The 27,266-nt window shown below is 38.1% G+C and overlaps 3 protein-coding genes across 21 annotated transcripts in view; 2 read left to right on the top strand and 1 right to left on the bottom strand.

Annotated features, from left to right (window-relative positions):
• camk2b1 (calcium/calmodulin-dependent protein kinase (CaM kinase) II beta 1) overlaps positions 1-9,966 on the top strand; it is a 99,622-nt gene extending 89,656 nt beyond the window's left edge. For 10 of the 19 annotated variants that reach the window (XM_033972280.2, XM_033972277.2, XM_055224381.1 and 7 more), the window contains 4 exons: positions 5,690-5,765; positions 6,038-6,132; positions 6,443-6,676; positions 6,819-9,966. In XM_033972280.2, coding sequence (XP_033828171.1) covers positions 5,690-5,765; positions 6,038-6,132; positions 6,443-6,675 — 404 coding nt within the window. In that variant the 3' untranslated portion in view covers position 6,676; positions 6,819-9,966. Of the gene's footprint in view, positions 1-1,039; positions 1,115-3,586; positions 3,734-5,097; positions 5,299-5,689; positions 5,766-6,037; positions 6,133-6,442; positions 6,677-6,818 lie in introns of all 19 variants that reach the window. The other 9 variants (XM_055224372.1, XM_055224373.1, XM_055224380.1 and 6 more) reach the window with 2 other exon arrangements.
• A 377-nt stretch (positions 9,967-10,343) lies between these two features.
• On the bottom strand, positions 10,344-13,283 carry si:dkey-174n20.1 (uncharacterized protein LOC796174 homolog). The gene is made up of 4 exons (XM_033973368.2): positions 12,908-13,283; positions 12,452-12,694; positions 11,762-12,064; positions 10,344-11,262 (listed from the first exon to the last, which is right to left on the bottom strand). The coding sequence occupies exons 1-4, from the start codon at positions 13,026-13,028 to the stop codon at positions 11,003-11,005; spliced, it is 927 nt and encodes a 308-aa protein (XP_033829259.1). The 5' UTR covers positions 13,029-13,283; the 3' UTR covers positions 10,344-11,002.
• Positions 13,284-13,645: 362 nt separating this feature from the next.
• susd2 (sushi domain containing 2) overlaps positions 13,646-27,266 on the top strand; it is a 29,264-nt gene continuing 15,643 nt past the window's right edge. The window contains exons 1-12 of the mRNA XM_033972576.2: positions 13,646-13,713; positions 13,807-14,005; positions 14,071-14,219; positions 14,944-15,298; positions 15,518-15,719; positions 16,454-16,539; positions 16,624-16,892; positions 17,292-17,435; positions 19,349-19,501; positions 20,423-20,674; positions 22,058-22,336; positions 23,129-23,305. Coding sequence (XP_033828467.2) covers positions 13,650-13,713; positions 13,807-14,005; positions 14,071-14,219; positions 14,944-15,298; positions 15,518-15,719; positions 16,454-16,539; positions 16,624-16,892; positions 17,292-17,435; positions 19,349-19,501; positions 20,423-20,674; positions 22,058-22,336; positions 23,129-23,305 — 2,329 coding nt within the window. The 5' untranslated portion in view covers positions 13,646-13,649. The remainder of the gene's footprint in view (positions 13,714-13,806; positions 14,006-14,070; positions 14,220-14,943; positions 15,299-15,517; positions 15,720-16,453; positions 16,540-16,623; positions 16,893-17,291; positions 17,436-19,348; positions 19,502-20,422; positions 20,675-22,057; positions 22,337-23,128; positions 23,306-27,266) is intronic.

The raw sequence follows: 27,266 nt of genomic DNA, 5'->3' as shown, positions 1-27,266 counted from the left end.
TGAGCAGTGACCGGCACTGCTGTAAATCCTACTCAAACACAATCATTAATGAAAAAAAACATTTACAAAATTCTTATGTCTGTCCCAATGTCATATGTTCAAATTACGATTATTGCACGTTTTATTGTTACTATTGAGCAGCAATGGATGAAATACTACATTTTGTTAAGTAAAAGTGCAGATACAGAGGTAAAAAGTTACTCAAGTAAAAGTATCATGTGAAAAAATCTACTCCTAAGTATTTAAGTTCTCATTTAAAAACATTAGAGTAAAAAGTAAAAGTATTTCACAAGTGTTGTTTATTTGTTAAAGTGTAAATGTAGCAATTGATTTAAAATGGTACATATTTTGGTCAACAGTAACAATACGAATCAATTTCTTAATTTTTCTTATAAATTTTGTGCATTTTTGTTTGCTCAAAGCCGAAGCTTGAACTCGAAAACATTAGTCAGGATGAAAAAGGATGAAAAGTACTTTTAACTTTACAGTCCTATTCAAAATGTAGTGGAGTAGAAAGTACACATACCTGCTCTCAAATGTAGTGAAGTAAAAGTAAAAAGTACCCACTGTGTGTGAAAATAAAGTACAGATACCTAAAAATTCTGCTTAAGCACAGTACTTTGTTACATTCCATAACTGTGAAATCATTAATTTTGATTTTTGTGTTATATAGATAAATATAGTCCTGTAGTTTTTGAACAGCTTCATGAAACCCAACCTTCTGGATTCAAATGTATATGATTGGGACACAATGGGAACTATATATTAAGTTATACATACAGTTCCAAGCGATGGGGCTGTTGTCTGTAATAGTGTACATATATCCAGAGCACTTGTCTAAAAGCTTAATCTTCTTTCATACGGCTGCTACGCTCCCATAACAACTTGGCATGTGGCGTATTTTATTTTTTCTCATGTTTTTATGCTTCTTCCTGATGAAACAACCCCATTCAAACTGTCTCATATCTTACGCTCGCTTAGCAGTGTGTGACCATAGTCTGACCTTTGTGTTTTGTGTATCACCCGTGTGTGTGTGTAGGAAACTGCTCAGTTAAGGCTCCGTCCAGCCCCTGCTCCCACTCTGTGAGTCAGGGTGCTTCCACTGCTGTGCACTGTAAGTTAGCATGGCCCCTGCAGCTTCATAACATCCACCCTAGGCCTATCACTGTTAAACTTAATGTGTCTTATATTGCCATAGAAAGTATTAAACGATAACATTGAGACTGCTTAAACCACTGACACAATAACCCATAAGCACGACAGTCCCAGTAAACAATGTTGTGTGTCTAAATAAACATTGTGTAAAACACATGAGTTGCTGAGACTGAAAACAGCATTTATTTCCCTAAAAAAAAAATGAAATAAGACAAAACTGATCCAAATGTGTTGTGTAGATGTTATTTCTCTTTCAAGTAACAACAGAACAACTTTGTATAAATAAAAGTGCAGGCATTCTGATACTTTCTGGTTCAACTGTGACCTGTAAATACTGATATTACATCAATTCATATGTCCAACCAGTATATTGACTAAACCCATATTTGGAAGCCGATATTATAAATTTACTATATTAAGTATAGTCACTGCTCATGACAGGTTTCCCAAGTAGCACTGAAGAATGGATCAAATGCAAAATTATTCAATTATCTGCTGCTCAAAAGGTTAAAGCTGCACTATGTAACATTTTTGTGAACAGTCCGTCACTGTGGGGATCTTAGCTTTGTCATTCTGTTCCACAGTTTGACATAAAAATTATGTAACAAAGACAAGCGATTAATGCCACCAGGCAAGGTTCCAGGTGGGATCTGTGGAGAACGTGTAAGAGTCCATGTGTTTCAAAGTATTTTTAGATAGATATGTTTAATGCCAAATGTGGAACAATCCAGGCTATTCCTTAGCAACGACAAATAAAAGTACATACACTTGATATTGAGCCTCATGCTGTACTGGCCTACCCTCATATGCTTCCTGTCACTGTTACCTGTGTTAAAATTAAAACACATGATAATTAGTTCTCCTCTGATCTCATGTCTATATCCATTTCATTTTTATACTGTCAAATATGAATCTATCAAATTACATGGTGCAAGACAAAATCAGACACTGTTTTCTGGCCTCCTCCCCATCTTTCACCCACGCCACCGGTGACTACAGCTCCCTAGCTCCACCTAGTGATCAAAGACAACATTCTATTTGTGTGTTTGTGGCTTTTACTAATTTCTGCAGTGGTTTCAGTTAGAAGTGGGCAATAGATCGGACACAATTCAATGTCAAAAGAGTTGGTTTGAATATATGCAATAGTACAGTTTGTATTTCTGCAATATCTTGGGTTCAAGTGACATTACAACATTCTAGACACACTATAGGTTAGAGCTGAGCTGAGCTGGAGGACAGGTTAGAAACACGCTACTAGTCAGTTTATACACACCCGCTCATTCAGTGTTTTTTTTTTTACTTTATTTTAACCACTTTTTACTACTTCTGTAGTAAGACACTATGACATAATTTCATATATCTTGCTTCACATATTTGATGTCCTCAGTTTTTATATAAAAATGTAGAAAGTAGTAAAAAAAAAATGAATGAGAGGGTGTGTTCAAACCTTTGACTGGTAGTGTATATAGTAGTATTTAACTGTGAAAATGCAGATTTGGTGACCTCATTTATAGCTCATACCCTGATATCCTAATCAGAGACTGGCCCTAGCCACATGAAGCTAAAATGCAAACTAGGGCTGGGCAAAAAAGCGATTAAATTGATTGAAGTTCAACTTGATTTGATTGAAAATTCACAGGGACCAAAGTTTAGCACATACACAGGGCCATGCAGCACTTACTTCTCTGAAATCAGAAGTCAAATGAAATGTTGGGGCTGCATGTTTAATACAATAGTTTATCTCATTTATTTATCTCATTCATATTTAACCCTTTGGCCCAGTTGCCAGACTTTTCAACTTTGAATCGAATTTTTAGAGAAAAAAAAATCAACAATTTTATTTTCAGGCAAAATTGTCTAGCCCTGCACTTCCTCTCTGTCAGCATACAAAGTGAAATTATAACAAAGTGATGTCATTATTCAACCCCAAAGATGTGATTGTTGCCCTGAGATTAATGTTGCAAATCTGTGGCGCAATCCCAGATAAATAATATTTGTGGATTACAAGTTTGAATATTTCGATTTTGATTTATTTAAAAACAGTGAACCTCCCATAGACTTAAACAGGCCCATCAAAAATTATGACATGAAGTTATAGAATGTGAACACAACCTATTCATGGCTTTCAGCTTCCTGTTGTATGCAACTTTTTCTTTCTTTTTCTCATTCAAAACATAACCTATTTAGTTTTAAATTATTAACCACTGCGGTAACAATTGTCCATTTTTGTCATTCTGAAAGCCATGGATACTTGAACCTTAACCAAGGCATTATTGTGATCACGATAGTCCTTAAAAACATTGCAGTATTAATTTTTGTCATTGTAGCCCACTTCATGTATCCATAGCCCATACATGTTGTGTGCAGTCATGTGATCAGTGCGGCTGTCGTTCTCAGTGTGGTCATTGTTTTGCTTTCATCCCACACTCAGCGGCCGCTAAGTTTGCTGACCTGCTGGGCTCAGTCCGTAGAGGTTCAGGGCCCATCCCGGACGGAGAGGTCAGACCCTGTACCACCCCTCCCCCCTCTGCCTTCTCTGCTCCCTCACCCCCGCACACCCCTGCTGTCCCAATGCAGAGTAAGTAAAACGGGCTCAAGCGGCTGGTTTCATCCAACCCGATTCCTCAAAATATTATAGAAACTTTGACCCAGGAGGAACAAGGACTTAGTGATACAAGTAATCTTCAATAATCATCAGGTAAAAAGCAAACAGAATATTAAAACTAAATATTAATATAAAATAAGTAAAATAAACAAAACTAAGAAAGAAAATTATTATATTCTTTGATGAAGCTATATTAACTGTAAGCAGGTGCATGTGGCTGTTGGACCAACATAATAGATGTTGACAAATTCTAGCTCTTGAAAATTGCTGAAATTCCTGATTGGCATATGCATGTTCTTAGGCTTATTTATTTTATTTTATTACTACACCCTACTGTAGCCTGAGGTTATATTTTTCTGCATTTAAAATAATCAAAATAACACACATTACAGTATTATTTGCCCAATTCAGGTCTCAATTTGCTTCACCCCAACTTCAGGGAGGCATGACCCGTAACCACAAAACATCACCACGGCAAGAGCTAATAAAACAGTGCATCAGGGGCAGATGGACTAACAGACACAGAGGCGCAAAATAGAAACTCAGGAAATAATGACGCGGCTTTATTTTTCACCTCTCATTCATATTATCCATTAGAATTTGTCCTTCGCCCCCCAGTCCACAGAACAGCACTAATATCCAGTTTGAAGCGTTCTTTAAAAAGTAAAAAGTCAAGAATAGTTCCTCTCGTGTCTCTGTTTGATCAGGGTTAAGCTGCTGCTTCAGTAAAGACAGACTCTACTTCCTGTGTAGTTTATCTCCAGCCTTCTGTGCGTTAAAAGCATTTATCTGAACTACTGCTCCACATTTCACTAATAATAATAACACAGTTTTGACTTGCATCTAAACTAGAAGTGCAATGCTCTGATCTCAGGAAAACTCAAAGTGAGTCAAAATGGCTGATGCGAGGAATGCTATAGTTTTGATAGCTCACAACTTTTAGCTTGTGGTGTGCAGTCTCTTTGCTGCAGCCTTTGCACTCAGGAGATCATAAGATTTAAAATCTCATCAAATTCTCCTCGTGTTTTTTTTTTTTTTTGCAGCTTTAAAAATTGTTTAACACACAGTCCTGTTGTGTGTGGTGGGCTTTACTTTGTCTCTAAGGGAAATTCTTCTTACTGAATTGCAGTTGTTACCTGATCAGAACAGCAATACTTCATTATGTTAGTAGAGATATAGCAATCAAAATACCAAATGTAATAAATAAGGACATTATTCTTCCTGTTCACAATAATAATAATAATAATAATAATAAGCATACAACATAATCATAATAATCCCCCCTCAGCATTTTCCTCACTACCGTCTTTGTCTTTTCCGCTGCTACATTGGCTCAGTGTCCAGGCTCACAGACTTGGTTAGCAGTGTCCGTAAGGTGCCTGCTACCCCTCCTGCCCACGTGGTCACCCCAGCCCCCGCAGCCCCTCACACCGACAGCGAACCACCTCCTGTGCCCACTCCCAGGTCTCACCAAGCCCACGCCACCCCCCCACCTCCACCCCAGCCCCCTTCCAGCCCCTCCCCGACCTCCGCCCAGAGTGAGTATACAGCACAGGCACGGCTCCGTTGGTTCGTTGCATCTTCATCATCGGCTAACGACAACAGAACTGCTCCACGGGTTTGATGTTTGATATGAGGTGAAAATAATTGAACTGAATCATAAAGCAGTTAGTCTGAAGCTGCCTGTGGGTTTAACGAGCTGTTGTTTTATGCGGTTGTGTTGACGGCATGTTTGTTCCGAGATCTGAAATGTATTTTTCTTGCTTTTTACTCGTGCTTGTTGCCAAATGGTGTAAATAATGTAGTTCTAAGGCAATAACTGCTGATGACAGTAAGTCTTTTGAATGCTGCTTTACTAACAGTTTGTGTCACCTTTGCTGTAATTTTATGTAACAATTTTAAAATTTAAGTTTACTCTGTTCTCTGCAGCACGCAAACAAGAAATAATCAAGATCACAGAACAGCTCATAGAAGCCATTAACAACGGAGACTTTGAAGCTTATGCGTAAGTCCTCATTTTTACTCCTATATCACTTTATAAGGCCCCAGTTTAACGGCTCTATCAACATTTCTACCTTTATTTCTTTTTTCATAATTGATTTTTACATATTTTGCATTGTCAAAACCTGCAAAGGTGTGAACTGTCAGCAATAAATCAGATTACTAACATCAGATTGCTTTATATGACATTTGAATAATCAGATCATGATCAGATGTTTTGTGTGTATGTAAATACTGTGTCTGCCTTTGTGATGTGTATTTTCTTCTGGTCCTCAGTAAGATTTGTGATCCGGGTCTGACGTCATTTGAACCTGAGGCTTTGGGCAACTTGGTCGAAGGAATGGATTTCCACAGATTTTACTTTGAAAACCGTGAGTCTTGTTACGTATTTCTTTGATGTACTCATATTTACCATTGCCATAGTTACCAGCCCAGTAAACCTGCTGATAATTCACACAGTGACATTAGGTCATCAGTGACATTGGTCAGCATATTACCCATGAACAGCTATGAACACATGCTTTGCCAGCAGTGGGGCTCTAACCTCAACTCATACCTTAACAGGCAAACTTCTCTCTTAAGGCCATATTGTGGAACTTCTTGATATTTTTAACACAGGCGGACCATCAGAAAAGTCAGTGTACCTTTAAGCTACATATATGTCATTGTCTATTTCTGCAGTTTTGGCTAAAAACAGCAAACCCATCCACACCACCATCTTGAACCCCCATGTGCACCTGATCGGGGAGGACGCCGCCTGCATCGCTTACATCCGCCTGACGCAGTTTGTGGACGGCCAAGGACGACCGCGCTCCAGCCAATCAGAGGAGACTCGAGTGTGGCACCGTAGAGACAGCAAGTGGCAGAACATCCACTTCCACTGCTCCGGGGCACCCGCGGCGCCGCTACAGTGAGGTACAGACAGGGGCAGGTCCATGGGAAGTGCTGTTCTTGAAGTACTGTATATGACACCATGCTGCAGATGTTAGAGACAAACTGAACTACCTTCATCATCAGATTACTCTTCCTGAATTTTTACTCTGCTTTTCTTTTAAAGGATGAATGCCATGTTGTGTCTGGATGGAGTGCTCTACAAAGGAAAAAGTGAAAGAAGAGGAAGGAGGGGTGCCGTGTCGCTTTAGGGACAGACGCATTTTCAACACGGGTCAAAACTCCCAGCATGCATCTCTCCTGCCCCTGTACCTGACCATCACCTGCCTCCCTGATGATTATTGGAGCGACCGGCTCAGCCTTCCTCCTCTTCCTCAGACTGAGGAGTGCAGCACTCACCATGATTCCTTCTTCCTCTGGTCTCCCCTCTGCCCTGTGTCTGTATGAATCATCCACACTCTGTGTGACATAAACACTGCACTGGAAATACAGTTTGTAAAGTTTTAAGATAATTCTATTACTATCATAATTATGAGAATTACTATAATTTCACATTTGCAATTGTAATTTGTATAATTCAAAATTCTTAATGCCAGTGGTTTCTAGAGTCAAGGGTTCTTTGTTCTTTTTAAGAAGCATGTTTCCCCATAATAACAGTGGCTGTTTTCTATTGTGGCTTAAGTGGAAAATGATATTGGCAGTTTTTGTAATTTGCTTATTGTTTGATACATGCTCCAGCGCCCACACCATGTTTGTTTGCATATTCTACACACTTCTTACTATTGTCTGATGCCGTTTGAATGAGGTGCACTACATGATGAGATGTGTTTGTGAGAGCAACATTTCGTGTGCCAGTCAAGTACAAGTACAAGGAAAAGTGCACTGAAAAAAGCCTAGATGAACTTTTGCATTTATGGTCAATATCTTCTAGTGCTGCAACATGTTACATGTAAAAACATGCAATAGCGATCACATTTATTTAGATTTGTAATGGATAATACTAATAGACAAGTCTGCATAGCCACACAAAAAGATTAGTTCTTATTATATATATTAACTTCTTAATTCAAAGTCGAACAGCGTGAGTTGAAATATATTCAGACTGTAGCCTTTCCAGACTCAGATTTCTGTCTAGTTATTACTGAGAGGAGTGTGAAGGGGTGGAGTTGAACTGCACTGCTGGTGGTACTAGTTGAAACTTTTCATTTTGTAGAAGTAACAGGTGCTGTTTGAAAAAAAAAAAAAACATTTGTCAGACAGAGGAACAAGTGGCAAAGATTCTACAAAAATGGTGCTAATGTTTTATTACATGAAGCACTTGTATGTGTCCAAAAACAGTGGGCTCCGAGATGAAGAAACAAAGCTGTGTGTATCTGGCTTTTGCATGTCTGCGTGTGTGTCTGTATCTGGCTTTTGCGTCTCTGTGTGTGTGTGTGTGTCTGTGTGTCTGCGTGTGTGCCTGTATCTGGCTTTTGTGTGTGTGTGCGCGCGCGCGCTCTCCACGGGCCCAGGACGAATGTGTGAGGATGTTAATGGTAAAGAAACGTAAATGCTTTATTTCAAGGACATATCAGTTTCCCGCCTTCAGCCCTGGATTTTTTCATGTTTTATCATGTTTTTGTTCATATTTTTATTTTATCTGTGATACTAAAGTGCTTGTGCCAGAGGGCCTCACTGTAAACCTGTGGAGGTGTAACGTTAATGTGTGAAGCTCTCGTTTTGTTCATTCACCATTGACAGACTTGGAGTGTTTGTCCCAAATGCAAGATGAAGATTGAAACGAGCAAGCAGCCGGTTTGGTGTCCTCAGGTTTATATTTATTTAGAATATTTATTTATTTATTTTAGCGTTAATTTGAATGTGTGCTTCTTCTTATTGTACAGCCCATGCACTTGTACAAGTATTGTCTGTAACTGTTTAAAGGGACACTGCTTTGTGTGGCTGTTTTAAAGGGGGACTACACCCAGTTTGGACACTGCATGTGTTGTTTTTGTTACGACCAACTTGGTGTGAATTACTCTCTTTGTGCTTTTTCCGCTTTGCAATGTTATGGCATTATTTTAGGTGTAATTCATTTTAGAATCTTTGATAATTATCTTTTTCGCTTCGATCACTTATTCTTTAGAAGAAAAAACACGTGTCTCTCACGGTAGCATTGTTACATAGACGTGGTCTGTTATTGAAAGGTCAAGGTTGTGTTCGCTCTTAACACGACCCTGATCCAAAATGGCGGATAATACGCAGCATGTACAGTTCAAACGTGTTGTCATTCAATTCTTCACGTGCTTACTTCTTTCTGTGCTTAAATCAAAATTGGTATAAGATTCACAGTACAACAGGGGAGTAGTACACAGTATTACACAAATACATATGGCGTAGCTAGCTGTGTAGCTGGCGTTTTCTTTGCATGGCAGTCAACAGGGCACTTGTTACTTTATTGTTTTTAATTTTGTTCATTTTCTACTGAATGCTGGTATACTCAACCTTTCTCTATGTATTTTCGGAGCTTTTTAAGTGCATATAACTATTTTTGTCTCGAGATGATATAACGAAGATTTAGAAGGTTTATATATTGACCGTGGCCCTAAAGATGACTATGGGGGCTGTGTTGGTGATAAAGATGTGATGAGTGTTCTGCATGCTTGTATGGTGGCTCTATGTTGTCAGTGCAGTCGGCTTATTTCTGTATTCAGAGCAGAAAGAAAAGCTGTTCATTTGTCCAGGAAAGTAAAACAAGTTAAAAAAAACTATTACAGCAAGAGCTCCAGCAGGGGGCACTGCCATTCATTACAAAGCACAGGTATAAATAGCACAATGTTTCCTTAGGTAACACAGGACAGCAGCTCAGTACTGTTAACATGAGACAATCGAATGCAATTTCTACTTCCAGCAATTGTTTTTATTTTTTTTTATAAATGAAACTTGGTCAAAACAAATAAAATATGGGTATTTTGGTATTTCTTACGACTCTAGCTACACTTTCTGTAGTAGCTCTGCTGTCGAATACAACTGAAGAAGCTTTTGAACTGCCTTTGACTAAAATGCACTGACAACATTGAGTTGGGTGGTTTTTGTACACTCTTTCCTGACCTTACCTTATGTTTCAAAGGTTTTTTTTTCAACCACTTTTGCCTTTTTCTAGTTTTTATTTTTGTCTGTCATTTAATTTTTCTGTCAGTTTGGTCGTATCTTGTAAAATAATCCTCTAGTTCTCTCTTCTGCAGGTTATGGCTCTGTTCTCTTTATGTGCAACATGTGTTTCTCTAACTTCAAGAAAATGTGTTAAGGTATTATCAATAAAAAGAGAAAGAAGATCTATTGACCTCAATGTTTTGTTTTTTATTCTATGTAGAGTTATAGAAGCGATTTTTGTTAGGAAAGACAATCCTTCCTTGAGCAGGAATGGCCTTAGACATCACCTTTTCCCCATATATAACTGAGCAGCGAAACGTCTTCACTCCAGAGTGAAGTCTAGTTGACAGATTTTACTTTTGCCTTTTACTATGTTCAATTGTTGACATGCTGTTGAGTTCATACTTCAGTGCTGGTGTTTGTCATATTAAGAGAAGAGTTCAAACTTTGGTGGAAGGAATTTGACAGTTGTAGTCTGCATTGTATTGCTTATGTTGTAAGAAATAATAAAATACACAAAATATAATTGAATTTAAAAAAAAAATGCGATCAGACAATACAGGGAAAAACATTCTTTGTATTTTTTGGGCATATCACCCTTCCCTTTATCATGTTGACATTACAAACTTCTATTAACTACTGGGGCAACAGTAGCTTAGTTTCAAAAGTGTTGGGTTGGCAGGTTGAATCCCGCTCTCAACATAAACATCTTTGGTAGAGCGGTCGGATCCACTAACACACAGGTGGGTGGTACAATTCCAGCTGCCACCAATGAATACTGTAGTTGTCCTTGGGCAAGACACTTAACCCGCCTCGCCCTGGTGTTTGTGTACACTGGTGTATGAATGTGTGTGTGAATGGGTGAGTGGTTTCTTGATGTAAAGCGCCCGAGTGCCTTGAAGGTCGAGAAAAGCACTAAAAATGTGTTCCATTAACCGTGATATATTTCTTTCAGGAATTAAGCTATCACCAGGCTTGTGATTTTGGTTACAAAGATTTAAACAGGATGCAAAAGTATGTATAAAAAAACAAAACAAAATAATAAATAGTGGTTCAGCATTCAGTAGTTCAGTTGGTTGTTTATGGGGACTTCTTTTCCATCGCTGTGCACTGTACCAGGCTTCAAGTTTTGAAAAATCAAACAGGCAAATAAATAACACTTCAAAAATATGTATAAAAAACAAACACAAGATTACATTATCAGTTGTTTGGGCATATTCAGGACAAGTTTACCAGTCTCTCGCTGACCTCCCACAGTTTTTTAGCCACACCAGCGTCTCTGGCGAATGGACGCAGATTGGCCGGTCTGCAGTCCACAAAGTATCCTCCGCTGTGTTTCGCAGCTTCCTCAGACACAGCACAGTACACCACAGTCTGAGCTCCAACCTCACACGGCACAAAGAACATGCGCATCACCACCTCCATCAGCATGCGGAATAGGAAGGAGTAGTGGCACGTCCAGCCACTCTGCACAAAACCTGCAGGAAAATGTATTTAATTTGATCTTACCAGGTTAATTATTATGTTTTACTTTACTGGAGGTGAAAAACAAGGACAAAAATGATCATCTTGAGATTTAGATTCTGTCAATAATGAGAATCAGAAAATAACTTTTCAGTCCATCATAAATGTGCCAAAATGTGCTTATATATGTCTTCACTGAGGTTCAATTACTGCCAAACATGTAATTGGACTAAAAGTACAAAAACTTTTACTCTTAGTTTTTTTGTTGTTTTTTTTACATATCTTTTTGCAGTGTTTCAACAGTTTTCTTTGTATTCTTTGACAAAAGAGACATAAAGACATAAACTGACAGAATTTAACCAGACTTTGCTATGGACCCTATCTGAACAACTGAGGGATTACCGGTACACAGACAATTAAATATTTAATTTTGCACAGCCTCAAAACAATATTGTCTTGTAGACAACACATCTCACCTCTAATTTCACTTATATGTTTAATGCAAAATCATACCTGGGTGAATGGCATACGAGGTGACTCCTTTGCCCTCTGTAATGTGAGCCAGCTCCTGACTGAAGTAGATATTTGCCAGTTTACTGCGGCTGTAGGTGAAGAACGGCAGAAGATTGTAGTTCAGATCCTGGAAGTCCAGCTTCTGGTATTTGTAAATGGAGCATGTGAGTGTGATCACGCGGCTCGGAGCACACTCCTTCAGACGAGGCAGAAGCAAATTAGTCAAGAGGAAGTGACCCAAGTGATTAACGCCAAAACACATGCTGAATCCATCGTCGGTCCAGTCCAGGACACTGGGCATGCCTGAGGAACAGAAAACATGACAGAAATCACAATGGTTGGCCTTTTAAAACTGTTGTAGGTGTATAAAATGTGCTTGGATGAATTAGGGGGAAAATAGTAACAGTGCAGTGACTTTCTCCAGCCATCAAAAATGTGAAGCCTCGCCTCTTCTGCCTGGCATTTAACACTAGCTAGACAGGATATCTAGGCGTTTTATTGTACTTTTTCTATATATTGTGTTATCTGTATATTTTTTATATTTAGAAACAACAATCTTCACAGGTAGAATAATAATTCTGGAGTCATCTGTATGTTCACTGGGAGAAAATGGTTGGGCACCGCTGGTCTAGACTACTCCATACACTTCATAATAGATTAAATAAATGCATGTCATAACAATTTTCTCACCTGCATTATTAATCAATATGTCAAGCCTCTTTTCAGCATGGAGGAACTTCTTGCAGAATTCTCTGACGGAGCGCAGGTTGGCCAGGTCCAGCTCCATGTGAGTCACATTGAGACTGTGGCTTCTGAACTTTATTTCTCTCACAGCTTTCTCTGCCTTCTCTCCATCTCTGCAGGCTACAATGACACGGGCACCACGGTTTGCCAGGGCCACAGCTGTCTCTTTTCCTATGCCAGAATTACCCCCTGCAACACAGAAATTAAATCAGATAGATAGATAGATAGATAGATAGATAGATAGATAGATAGATAGAGACAGGCAAGCAGAGAGACGCAGACAGACAGAGAGAGAGAAAGGCATACAGACAGATAGATAGACAGAGACACAGACAGACAGATAGACACAGAGAGGTAGAGGTAGATAGGTCTAGAGATTGGCAGATAGATTCCAGTAGTTACCTGTAATAAGAACGGTTTTGCCATCCAGTCTTTTAGGATCAGTACAATACTTCCTCTTTTTCATCCACTTCAAGACAAGAAAGGAAACTAAAGACGCAATAATGGTGTACAGAACATACATTTTCTAAAACTACAGCTCCAAAGACAGGATCCAGCTGCTATGACTATGTGCTAACACAAGCTAGCCTAAAAAGCTCCCAGCTATGAATTGGCGGTATATTAACTTCCCTATATTTTGTGGGTTTGCGACCAATCATCGGCATCAATTCGCATTTAAATATTACTTAAGATCAGAAATATAATGATGTTTTTCTCCTCCTTAATCGTGGTGAAGCATCTTTATCCGTTCAGAGATGCGAAACGCTTGTGCGCATGCGCGAGAAATGCAAACTCGCGAGAATACAAAATCAAAATAAACAAACTCACGCGTGAATAGTTATAACGTTATTACAGTATAACATTCGCTTTATCTGAGCTTCAATACTTTTGCAGAAAGTGTCATATTGCGCGGTAAGGTCAGACGTGAGCCTGTATTAAAACTAACTAACTTAAACCAACAATTTGGACTATTCATTAACTTTCTTAAGACACATTTTGGGTTAAAATATAACTTCGAAACTGGGCATAGAAAGTCAGTTTTCTGTTAGAATGACCTCTGATCCACAGCATAGATCCAGAAAATCAAAGCAGGTCTGCTGTAGCTAGTGTTATCCTGCTGTGCATTGAACTTGTATTTAATAAAATGCTGCAAAACTATTTTTTATTGGCAGTTATAGGGCTTCTTATGTATTCCTCTAAAGCTGCTGGTAAGGAAAAATGTATATGCTTAATTTGATACGTTTATTACATTTTTACTGTAAAATATTTGACTTTTCCTCTTGTATTTGGTTTTCTGACAGGTGAATCCTGTAGGGGACTGTGTGGATCTAAACTGGCTGGGTGCTCCTGTCATTCGACCTGTGAGTCTTTCAAGAATTGTTGCTTGGATTACAACCAGTCCTGTTTTGAAGTGAGGCCCTACTCCAGCTCCATGTTAGGAGGGACACCATTGAAGATCATCAACCTGATTCTTTTACCAAATGACCAGCTTAGATGCAGGTTTGGAAATAACAATATCTACCACTAATTATGCATTGATTTGAGCTTTTTTTTGTTTGTTTTAGGTTCAAAGGTGAAATTGCGACAAGAGGGATTATTGATTCAGAGGGTCAAGCTTTCTGCATTTCTCCTCTGTTGTATGAAATAGGCTGGATTCAAGTTGACATTTCAATAGATGGAAGTGATTTTGACCGAACTGGAGAGTACCTGTCAGGTAAGAGTCTGTAACTAATTATTATTTTTGTTGTCTTTTAGCCAGATGATGTTTTTTTAAATTAGTTCATTAGTGAAGCAATAATTTATAAGACTCATTTGACAAGATTTTATCGAGATGAAGTAAAAACCCTAACCCTAACTGACTAAAGACCTCTAAGAATTTTTATTTTTTTAACTAAATCTCAAAATGTACACTACCAGTCAGAAGTTTGAACAACCCCTCTCATTCAATGTTTTTTTTTCTTTATTTTGTCTACTTTCTACATGTTACATATATACAGATCAAATATATGAAGTAAGATATATAGAATTATGTAGCAAAGAAAAACAGCTGAACTAAAATTTTAAAATATATTTTATACTGAAATCCTCAAAGTAGCCCCCTTTTGCTTTTACTACCGGTACATAATTCCATATATCTTACTTGATATATTTGATGTTTTCTGTATATATCTAAAATGTAGAAAGTAGTACAAATAAAGAAAAACAAACATTGAATTAGAGAGTGGTCCAAATTTATGACTGGTAGTGTAAATTCCTCTTGTGCAATTATGATTTAATAAAAAAAAAAAAAGAAAACAGAAAAACAAGCACTCTATGTTAGGGACTCTGTAAATCCTGTTTATACATAACAGCCCTATACTGGTAAAAGATATGGCGTTTCTGCTGTAGGCTTTTGTGTTTTTATAATAAAACTAGAATCTTTTTTTTTCCTATACCAGTCCACCCAAGCAAAGCCGACCCCTCTTCTGAAGTTGTTCTTGTTAATGGAACAAAATGGCACAACTATGGCTCTCAGAACATATCAGGAGAGCTAGAGATGACCTGGAACCAGTCACGCATCGGAGCAGACACAGTGAACATTGAGTTGTGGGGCTATGAGGAGATCAACACCGGGACAGCAGGCACAAATGAGACACTCTCTTATGAAGCTAGCATCCACTACCTTTATTCCATCGGCACGAATGTTCCCAACACCGGTTTATTCAGCTTCTTCCCAGAGTCTTCACAGAACTATTCAGACATAGAGCTGGGCAACATTCGAATCACTGCAAACTCTGTCCTGAATGGAGCAAGGTCAGGACAATGTGTTTTCTTATCTCTCTAGTACTCTATAATGTATAGTATGTAGACAATTGATACCATTTTTTTCACTTTTGGTAATAATCTGATAATATTTTTGTTATTCTTATTATGAATAGTAGACTTAATATTTGAATTTTGCATATCTTTAACAACTATTTGGGTATTGTCTTGTAGTGGCTGTATCACCCACCTCTATGTGTGTCTTCACAGGGATGTGCCAGCTCTGTGGAGTAGGGGCCATGTTTTAGCCTGGCACCTGGAGGAGGCTTTCAGACAGGACTCAGCTGCATGGGCCAAGGGTAAATGCCTACAGTGGGACGCCCTGGAGAAGACCCTACCCAACTTTCTGAATGAACTCACGGACTGTCCCTGTACTTTGGCCCAGGCCAGAGCAGACACAGGCAGATTTCATGTGTGTTTTATTTATTATTGTTATTATATTACTTTGTGATAGGAGTGGACGATATGGCAGCAGCTTAAATCACAATATACCTCACATCCTTACATCGTCTTTAAAATCTTTCATCTGCTCACACTTCACTCTCATTGGTTAAATCCACCTGTCACTCACTCAGAGCCAGTGTTGGGAAGTAACTGCATACATGTACTGAGAATATGTGTTCTGAATACTAATTTTGAGTATAACTGTAACTGTATTCTGGTACTTTTGGTGGTATTCAGAGTACAGTTACTTTTCTAAAATCAAAGGAATACATTATGGTATTTCATCATGTAATTTAGGCTTCAAACTGCACAGGTAATACGCAGGTGTGATTTTTCAATCTCCAGTTAGGGATAGGAAACAATGATACAAATATAAAGTTGTTTTTAATCCTGTGGTATGTCTTTACCCTATAATTTAAATGTGACTTGATGTAAAAGTAGTCTAAGTATTCAGAATACAGTACTCTGGTTGGCCCATATACAAAATACATTTTCAAAATGTTCTTCCCATCACTGTTCAGAGTATAATGGTGTTGAACATGTCAATGTTAAGCCTAGTGCTGCATTAAACAGAGAAGAACTAAGTCACAATATGACACTATCGTCTTATAGATCAAAATACAATGTTTTATTATCGTTTTGTTTTTGTGAAGAAGCTATCTGTGATATCAACACTTAAGACACTATTTTCTGCTCTTTCAGACTGACTATAGTTGTAACATCGAGACAGGCAGTGTTTGCACTTATCACCCAGGTTGTGTCCACTGTGTCAGATCAGTCCAAGCCAGGTAATAAAACTGACAAAACCCTTTCATTTAAATATGTACTTTTATTATATATTTTGTAAAACTCCCTGTTTGTCATATTCACAGTCCGACATATGGAGCTGGCCAGCAGTGCTGCTATGACCACAGTGGTAATCTTGTGCTGACAGGGGACTCAGCTGGTGGAAGTACCCCTGACAAAGCTCACGACTGGGGGGCTCCTCCTTATGGAAAGCCCCCGCGGGTTCCAGGCTACTCCCACTGGCTCTATGACGTCATGAGTTTTTTCTACTGCTGCGTTTGGTCAGACAGTTGTCCCATATATCTGAAGAATAGGCCCTCTAGTGGATGTCGACGCTACCAACCACCACATGCAGGCAAGAATGTGTTAATCATTTTCAGGTTTATTATTACTCATACTCACTTTTCTTGTTGTATCCTTCACATAATTGTTTTAATCCTCATATAACAATGGAGTCAGTTTACAAAGGTTTTTACAACATTTTCAAAACAAAACTCCACCGTTTTCCATGCATCCATTCATTTTCCTACACAGCAGCGACACCCAGACTTCTGTCTCCCAGACACTTCCTCCGGCTCCTCCGGTGGGACCCCAAGGTGTTCCGAGCTGAGAGACAGTCTCTCCTGTTTTCATAAGTTGTATTTATGGTGAAGAATAGAAAAACAATATCATACACAGTGAAGCTTGCTCCTGACACTTAACTTAATCTGTGTATGATTTTGTATTCAGTGCAGTCTTTCTGAATGCTTTACAGCTGTTGTCCTTGGAGACCCACATTTCATTACATTCGATGGATTCAACTACACTTTCAACGGTGAAGGAGAGTACAGCCTGGTTTTGTCTCCACATAATGAACTGCACATTCAGGCCAGAACTGAAAAAGTGAAACTTCAAAATGGTGAGTGGACTGATGTCACTGACCTGTCACTGAGATGAAAATTAAATTCAAAAGTACTCAGTTACTTAAGTAAAAGTACAAATACAGAGGTAAAAAGTTACTCAAGTAAAAGTATTACATGACATATATTTTTTCACATATTTTGGTCAACAGTAACAATATGACTCAGTTTCTTAATGTTTCTTATGAATTTTGTGTATTTATTTTTGTTTGATTAAAGCCGAACCTTGTACTCGAAAACTTTAGTCAGGATGTTACCACAAACATGATTTTAAAAAAACTCAAATCATATGATAAATATTCAGTCCAGTTCAAAAATTTTGTGGAGTAGAAAGTACAGATACCTGCTCTCAATTGTAGTGAAGTAAAAGTAAAAAGTATCTACTGTAAAATATACTTGAGCCAAATATTTTTAAATTTATTGTAAAACTTGCAAAGCAGTTGAGAGCCACTAAAAGCCATTTGAGCTTTGAATGCCCACTCAATCAGACCTATTATTTAAAATACAACTCACCTATGTCTACTTTTTAAAGTCCATCCATCCATTTTCCTCTACGTATCTGGGGCCGGGTTGCTGGGAGTGCCTGCTTAAACTGCTGCCTCAGCAGACGCGCCCTCCAGCTCCTCCAGTGGGACCCCAATGAGTTCCCAGGTCAGCCAAGAGACATAGTCCCTCCAGCGTGTCCTAGGTCTTCCCCAGGTTGGACATGCCCAAAAAACCTCTCTAGGGACCTCAGCTGCTCCTCTCCACATGAAGGAGCAGTGGCTCTACTCCGAGCTCCTCCCGTGTGACTGAGCTCCTCACTCCATCTTTAAAGATGCGCCCAGCCCCACTGCGGAGGAAACTCATTTCGACCGGTTGTATCCGTGATCTTGTCCTTTCAGTCATTACCCAAAGCTCATGACCATAGATGAGGGTCGATTGACTGATAAATTGAGAGCTCTGCATTTTGACTCAGCTCTTTCTTTACCACAACAGTCTGTGTGGTAAAGAAAGAGTTATTTTAAGTCTTCACACCCAAATACAGCAGGCTGGAACTGGTCGTGCTTATTAAATAAATTCAAGAATACATTTTTGCATTTACATTTTGCCTTTTCCTATAAAATAATAATCAGACCATGCCCCATTCACAGTGCACTACAGTCCCATGTGTCTTTGTTTGACTTTTGTGTTATATGAATGATTGGAGCGAGAAGGGGAGCAGATGTCAGCTTTATGGGAGTGACTCTCTGCCAAACCATGACCTAATCTCCTTTGGCCAAGTGACTGTAGATGTCATAAACATTGTTCTCATTAGCCCATTAGAGACAAGTATCTGGATCATTACAGAATAATACAGAGGGATTACAATGATTCATAAGTAGGAATTTCACAACATCAAATTTTACAGTCATGATTATTGTGAGAAGAAACGGAACAATTGAGTTTATCCTTAATTATCTTGTCTAATACTTTGCCATTCATGAGGCATGTGATCAGCTTTATGAAATATTTTTATATAGCACATTTCCAACTTCAAAACACTCAAAGCACATTACATCACGGAACCACTCACCCATTCACACACTCATTCATACACCAGGGTACAACGACAGTATTCATCTGTGCAGAATCAGTCAGTGGATCTGGACTCACTCAACTAATGATGTTTATGTCAAGAGTGGGATTCAAACCCCCAACCTTTGTATCAGTGGACAAACACTCTATCAGCTGAGCTACTGTCTGTAATTTAATGTTAAGTTAATGCCATAAATCATATTAGCCAGATTCAAAAGCACTTTTTAGGTTTACTTTTTCAGAGTACATATTGAACTGATTTAACTTTGCTTCTAAAATTATTAAGAATATATTGAAAAAACACTATCACTGATTAACCAGATAATCTCTATTCATAATTATTTTTGTTGTTTAGGTTCTTCAGCCTATGCCACACAGCTCTCCTCAGTGGCCATGAGGGAGGCCTCCTCTGATACTGTTGAAGTTCGTCAGATGCAGAACCATCTACAAGTGTTGAGGAACCAGAAGATTCTACCTCTTAATGAACAAACATGGATGGTCCTGCACGGTATGAACACACACTGTCAGAGAAACATACACGTTTTTTTATTTATTTATTTATTTATTTATTTATTTATTTATTTATTTATTTATTTATTTATTTATTTATTTATTTATTTATTTATTTATTTATTTTAATGTTGCTTAAAACTATATACATAGTGAAAATACCACTGTATTTGTTTAAAATATAAAGGTATTTTGGTGCATTATGTTACTGCTTGTCTCCACAGGGATGTTATTGCTTTGCCTAGGATGTTCCACAGTATGGCATTAAACATATATGGCTTCATGGGGATCAGAGGACACCATCCTGATCATAAACATACCTAGAGTTGTGTTTTGTTTCATTCACACATGTTGAACACACACGCCCTGCATATTTAGACTAAGCTCTTATTTCAAACAGAAAACATTCAGTTCCACCTTGTGATGTCATGTGGTGATACAGGAAGTGCTCCGGTGTGTTTTTAAACTCTATACACCTTCACTAGAATCATTTGGATGATTTCAGGCCTGGAATTGACCATTTCTGCTGATTAAAAGGTAAAAAGTAGCTGTTAACTTGAAAACTACCTCTACATGACATCACAATGTGAAACAGAGCATTTTGATCTTTGGAGATGCAGACAGACTAGTAATTAACGGTTACTCAAATATCTGTGAATGAAACAAAACACAACTCCAGGTTTGTTTTTGATGAAGTAGCAATATTATAACACGGCTTAAAGCTCACAAGAGTCAATTTTGCATAATATAGTATCTTTAATGTCATATTGTGGAACATTCTGGACAAAGCAGTATTATCTTCTTGGAGACAAGCAGGTGGCAGATCCTCAACCTCATTAATTGCATAGTACGGCTTTAAAAAGAGACGCAAACGCTGACTCTTTGCATTTCAGATATTTAAAATCCCTCTTTATTTTAGGGTTGTTTGTGTTTACGCCCAGTCCTCAGTATGTTCGGGTGATGTTTTCCTGTGGGGTTGGTGTAGAAGTCCGTTTGAATGAAGAAATGATGGCAGCGACTGTGTTGTTACCATTGGTGTTCGCAAATCAAACCAAAGGCCTCCTCGGTGTGATGAACTCTGACCCCTCTGATGACCTCATGACCCCGTCTGGAGAAGTCCTCTCCTCAGCTTCTCTCACTCCAGAGAATATCTTCAAATTTGGAGAAGACTGTGAGTATTAAACTAAATAACTGTCCTCATATAAACTTGTTTAACTTTCGCAACAGCCAGTCAAAAGATTTACTAGTACTTCTGGTTGTTTTCTCACGATAGAACAGATTTTATCAGTACAATTGCCCCCAGCAACCTCACTGTTAGCATCACTACGTCCTGTCCAATTTTATCTCTATGAGGTTTTGCCGAGTCACACTAAAATAAATAAATATTTCAAGATAAGACAGGGAGCTGCGGGTGGATGTCACTGACAACATGTTAAATACTACACAAATAAAATGCATATGTCTGAATACAGGACATGTCTCTGCTTAGAACGAAAGATGTTTGCGTCTCAATGCTAACGCTAATGCTAATGCAAATTTTGAGACATAAAAAATATTAAAACACCACAAACTGAAGTATTCTATGTATAAAAATAATCGGCTGAATCTTAATTTGAATTTTAATAGGTTGTTATTTTTATGTTGTCTTACTTTGAGACAAAGTGAGCTAGCTAGCGTGCAAAAGGGTGGCTACTTTGAGGATTTAAATGTATAATACCGTTTGTTTGTTTTTTAACGTAGAGTTCTTTAACTTTTATTTTTGTTACATAATTCCATATAGCTTGCTTCATATATTTGATGTCTTTTGCATGTATGTAAAATGTAGAAAGTAGTAAAAATAAAGAAAAAACACTGGATGAGAGAATGTGTCCAAACTATGATTATGTTCAAACCTCTACAAAGGCATAACAGTTGTCATTGCTCCCATTCAAATTTAGATTCTTATTACACCATTTTCTGATCTATGTTATAATGTTGTTTCCTCATCACAAACGTACCTGGAGTTGTGTTTTGCCTCATTCACACATTTAACACACAAACCTTGCAGATTCAGGCTGAGTTCTTGTCTCAAACTGAAAACACTCTGTTCCACATTGTGGTGTCATGTGGTAGTACAGGAAGTGCTCCACTGTGTTTTTAAACTCCATACACCTTCACTAGAATCTGGATAATTTCAGCCCTGGAATTGCCAATTTCTACTGAACTAAAGGTAAAAGGCAGCTGTTAACTTGAAAACCTCCACTTCATGACATGACAAGAAGAAAGAGAACATTTTGAGCTTTGGAGATGTAGACAGACTAATAATAAATGATTACTCAAACATGTGTGAATGAAACAAAACACAACTCCAGGTATGATTTGATGAGCTAACAACGTTATAACATGGCTTAAAGCTCACAAGAGTCCATTTTGTGCAATGCAGGACCTAAAAAGACTAACTACGATTATACCTAGAAGAAGCCGACCTATTGCCACCAGTGCTACCAATATAACAGTTTCAACAGCTCAATAAATGTACCTGCCTTTATCAGATTGTTTTAATATTTGTTCATAGGGAAAATTTCACAGACATCCTCCCTCTTCACGTATGACTCCTCGTATCTTCTGGAGACTTATCACTCTCCTGCAGCTGACAGACCAGCTTTTGTCCCTGTCCTGTCCCCGCCCGAGGACCCCGGTGACCCCCTGGTGACGAGTATGCGGACACTGTGCTCTGGAGATGGAGCGCACTTCTGTGAATACGATACACTCCTCACACGCAGCCTGGCTGTGGGAAATACAACGCTCAGGGCTTTACACCGCCACCTCGAGCTCGTTAAAGACTTGAAACCAGGTAAGGTCAGTTACATGACAAATGAAAACCAAATATCATGTTTTATGTAGAAATGCCTGCTGACCATATCGTTTATACATCTACAAACATGTTCTGAAATGAATGGGGTTTTTGTATCTTCCAAATGGTAATGTTCGCGCTGTCAGTGTTAAAGTCTTGTTTTAAAACATAAATCACAACATCTCAGTTGAAATTTAGTTTAGGCACCAAATTTTGATTGTAATTGTAATGTTTATTCATTATTCAGGTTAAAGGTTGGTTTACTTATGAATATATATTAAAAATTATAGTTAAATCATGTCCAGTTGAATGCATTTGATTATGACCAAATAGCTATAAATACAGTCATACAGGAAAAAAATGCTCTTAGTGCTTACGTTTTAAACCCTAAAAAGTGGCTATATCTGCGCTGATACTGAAAAATTTGGTCTATCGGATATCGTCTCCCAAATATCACTCGATTTACTGGAATGTTTGGATATCGAGTGAATCGATATCCAAAGTGCAAAAGATCAAAATAACTACCATAATAACTACCAGTACATACAGTGCCTATTACTATTAGTTCACCATCCCCAAAAATTATAACCATAATATCACATATATATTATAATTATCCCACTGACTTTTGAGCACTTATTAAATTAATGTAAATAAATGTACTTTCCTATTATGCTATAGCAAAACATTTCTAAGATCATTCATGCTTCATTGACATTCACCTTTACTTGTCTAAAATAAAACAATTTAACATGTCATTATTATCAAATTATTATTATTTTTTTATTTTAGTGTCTTCATGTGGCTGGCTCCCAACACCTAAAAATGGCCGAAAGAATGGTACTCATTACCTGAAGGGGGACAGGCTGAGTTTCACCTGTGACCCGGGCTATGGGCTGTATGGATCTACAGAGTGTATGTGTTTGGAGGAGGGGACATGGACAGGACAGCGGCCCAACTGCATATCAGGTTAGTTTGACTGGTTTGGGGAATATTTTGAAAAGAGTGATTTCATACCTGATACCTGATGGTGAATCAGGACTGAATAGAAAGTTATTTCATCATCCCAGCACAGATTCGAGCTTAGACGTTATGGTGAAATTTTATTTTATATTTAAAGCAGACCTATTCTACAGAATCGACATTTTAGAGCTTTTATAGAGCAGTTATAGTTGTTTTCTTGTCAAGGTTGTTTTTGATGTGATTCATGCATGTTTCAGCAAGCTTTATTATTATTATTTTCCAGAAGCCACACGTAGGATTTGATAGCGTTGCGCAGTCATTTTGGTAAAATTTTAAAAAATCTGCTAGTGTGATCTGCAGCTCTCATTGGGCAACATGGCAGGACGGCGGACTTGTTTCTCTCATTAGATTAATATTGTGGTTTAAAATATGCAAATTATAACATGATGATCCTAGATCCTAGTGTCATTGATCATAACTATAGAGTAGACACCAGCACAATAGGTCTTTAATGAACAACTGTTCTGCATAATACCATATAGCAAATATGCATTTTCAGGTGACTGTATTAAAAAACAGGTTTTATTTAAGGGTGCTCTGTCACTGGTGGCAGAATTTTCTACCTGCTTTGCTCCATATAGATGTCATTGCTTCGCCTGGAATGTTCCATAGTATGGCATTAATTTCTTCTAGTTTGATCAATTCAATAAGAGATATTTTATTCCTTGAAAATGCATTGAGAAACATGTAATTTAACTGTGTTGTTGCCATTCCACAAATCTGACATATAACTTGGCCTTGTGGCTTGGAGATAAATAAGATTAATGGCATACTATGGAACCTTCTACACAAAGCAATACCATCTCCATGGAGACAACCAGGTGGCAGACAATTCACCAAAAGAGTTACATAGTGCATCTTTAAATACTGATATTGACAAGAGAGAAAAGGTTTGATTAAATATTTGATCATTACCTCCATTACAAAGAAAAGTACAACTGGGCTCTGGGCTTTAATGTAGTTATAGTCTCTTGCCTACAGATGGCAGTGTTTCCTGTTCTACCATCTCCTGCATAGTTCAAATACCCATGTGCTTAAAAATTAAATCCATGAATTATTTGAAGTTCTTGACACTGTTAAAGTGAATGCAAGAAAAATGTACAAAATGCAACTAAATGGTAAACGGTCACATTTTTATATAGCACTTTTCCACCTTTCAGGCTGTTCACCCACTCACCCATTCTCACACACATTCATACACCGGGGGCAAGGGGGTTAAGTGTCTTGCCCAAAGACACAACAACAGCAGCGTTCATTTGTGGGAACTTGAATCTGACAGCTCTACCAATAATGTCTATGTCGAGAGCCGGATTCAAACCACGAACATTCGACCATTTGCCTTTGGCTCCCAGTCCTCCATCTTTTCTATAATAATAATTACAGTATTTTCCCTCCGTTGCACATGTGAGTCACTCTGCACAGCTGCACACAATCAAACGTAGCCGGTTTATGCACATGAATGTCACCACTCACTTTGTGGCCCTGTGTAAATGTACTTTTATTAGCGGCATTATCTTATCTCTCTCAGTCACAAGCTTTTATTTCAGAGACAGACACTATAACTGTTTATTGTATAGTTGCGTTTCTTTGTGATGCACTCCGCTCCACAGCTGCTTCTTCTTGTAAATGCTTAAATCCTCCTCCTCTTTGCTAAATATAGACAGTGCAAAAAGCAAAGAGAAAATGTGAGACACAAAACACCAGGCGTGGTGTCTGGGCTCAGGGGACGGTTTTGGGGCCATAGATGTTTGCAGTTGAGTCATCATTGCATCATTTTATCCATCTTTCTGATCTATGGGTTTCAAAATGATGAAAAAAATTGCCATAGTAATTAACAATTTAAAGCAAAATATGATATCTTTTGAATGGTGAAACATCCTTAAGATATCGCATACAGTAGGAAGTTTAAACCTATGAATGGTTGAAATAAAAAAACAAACAGAAATCCCACAACTGTAAACCAGATTATTACTTAAATGGGTTCACAAATTTGCCATATTAAGGTTGTGGCTCAGAAGTTCTTTCAACTGGCAGCTGTTAGTGTTTGAATTAATGAAGCTATTCAAAAATATAATAAAAACTGACCCCACCACAACAATATTTTTAATAATTTTATTTAAACCTTAAAAAAAAGGAAAATTTGTGCCTGTGTAGAGATGAGACAATAAACCGTAATATTGTTTATCATGATAAAAAAGGGTAAAGAATAATTGTTTGTGGGCCATTTTATATAATCGTGAGAATCGCCAACAAAGATAATCAACATTATATCAAAAGAATGTCAAGCTACTTATCCACAGGGGAGTTGAGGGGGGGACAAAGGGGTCTGCTGTCGCAGGTCCCAGGGTCTTAGGGCCCAGAATTGAACCTTCATCCTATTAATTTATATTAGAGGGGGGCCATGTGAGGCTTTTTGCCCCGGGCCCCCAATTTTCTGTCAATGGGCCTGCTTATCCATAATGTTCTCTGCTACAAAGTACAATTATATACAAGTTGTTTAAAAATGGAACATATCCATAATATTAAAATTATAATTATTAATATCCATAACATTGTAAACTATCAGCAACTTGAATCATTATTGTGATATAATTGTTAACACACAACACAAAATTTGAATATGATACAATCACACGCTTTGACTGACAGAAGACAGGCTCTTTGAAGATAATTTGAAACACTGTCTTTCTGTCTCTTCTTTCATACTGATTTTATTTTACAGAAATGACCCCAAAGTGTGCCCTTCAAACAAAAATGTTGTAGTTTTAAAATTAAATCAACAGAAAATTGCCCAGTGACACTTTTACAAATGATTTTCGTTTGAGAATTCTCATTAAACACTCTTACTAGTAAAGGTAATTAAAAGTTGTTCAAAGTGCAGCTCTTGTCCTTTGCGGCTGATATCACACTTTTCCCCTTTTACTCTCTCATTAGCCAAATTAGCGCTAACAGCTAACAACATGCCCGGAGGCGGTCTGCAGCAGGTGTTACCTCTGTCATTTTCCTCAGTGACCCTCGGCCTTGTCGGAGATCTTAACTAAAGACTATAGACCAGAATTACTCAAAAAAATCACTGTTTTCTTCTGAACTCAGAATTTGGGGTGGGCCATTATTCATTGTATTTTTGAAATTTGCACAAAAAGCAGGGAGGGGTAGGTCAAGCGCAGAGGGTGAGTTTCCCTTTCAATTTCAATATACCAGAGGTGGGACATACAAGCCGTGACATGGACTTGAGTCAGACTTGAGTCATTATTTTGATGACATGAGACTTGACTTGATAAAATGGACTAAGACTTGGGACTTAAACGAAATGCTTCTGTCTTTACAGGTGATACTTTTGGTACTTACTTTTACAGGTACAAACTGTAACATGCCCCTCCCTTTTTCTCTATTTGTTACGAGGGATGAATAAAAAACTGAAATACTGCGATCTCATATTTTCAAGTGTCTTACAATAATGTTAAGGTTGTCACATAGACTGTATATATAAATGGACATAGCTAACTTCCTAGCCGCCGCGTTCCAAATAGGAAGTGATCATGGGCGCGCTTCCGGCTCTATCGACTCTGGCTCCAATTCACTTTACATTAGCAAACTGTCGCCCCTCTTTTTGTAAATGCTGCTGTCAGGCTCATCATTTGGTATTACAATGTTCGTATTAACCCACTGTATATGATCCTGGTATTTTTATTTTGCTACTTTTGTCCATAAATCAAGATATGAACATTAATAACTTCTTTCCCTGAGGTCACTCCCACTAGCGTTAGCAACAGGTTTGATTGACAGCTCCCTGCTAAACCAGCAGTGCGGGCGGGAAGGGGTGTTAAATTCAACAGCCCTGCTCCGGGTTGGCTCTTTGGTTGTTACGATACTTGTGGTCAGAATTCCAAATATAAAACTCAGCTCC

The sequence above is a fragment of the Periophthalmus magnuspinnatus genome, chromosome 9 (genome assembly GCF_009829125.3).
Source record: "Periophthalmus magnuspinnatus isolate fPerMag1 chromosome 9, fPerMag1.2.pri, whole genome shotgun sequence".
Classification (NCBI taxonomy): Eukaryota; Metazoa; Chordata; class Actinopteri; order Gobiiformes; family Gobiidae; genus Periophthalmus; species Periophthalmus magnuspinnatus.
This window is presented reverse-complemented; position numbering and strand designations above follow the sequence as displayed.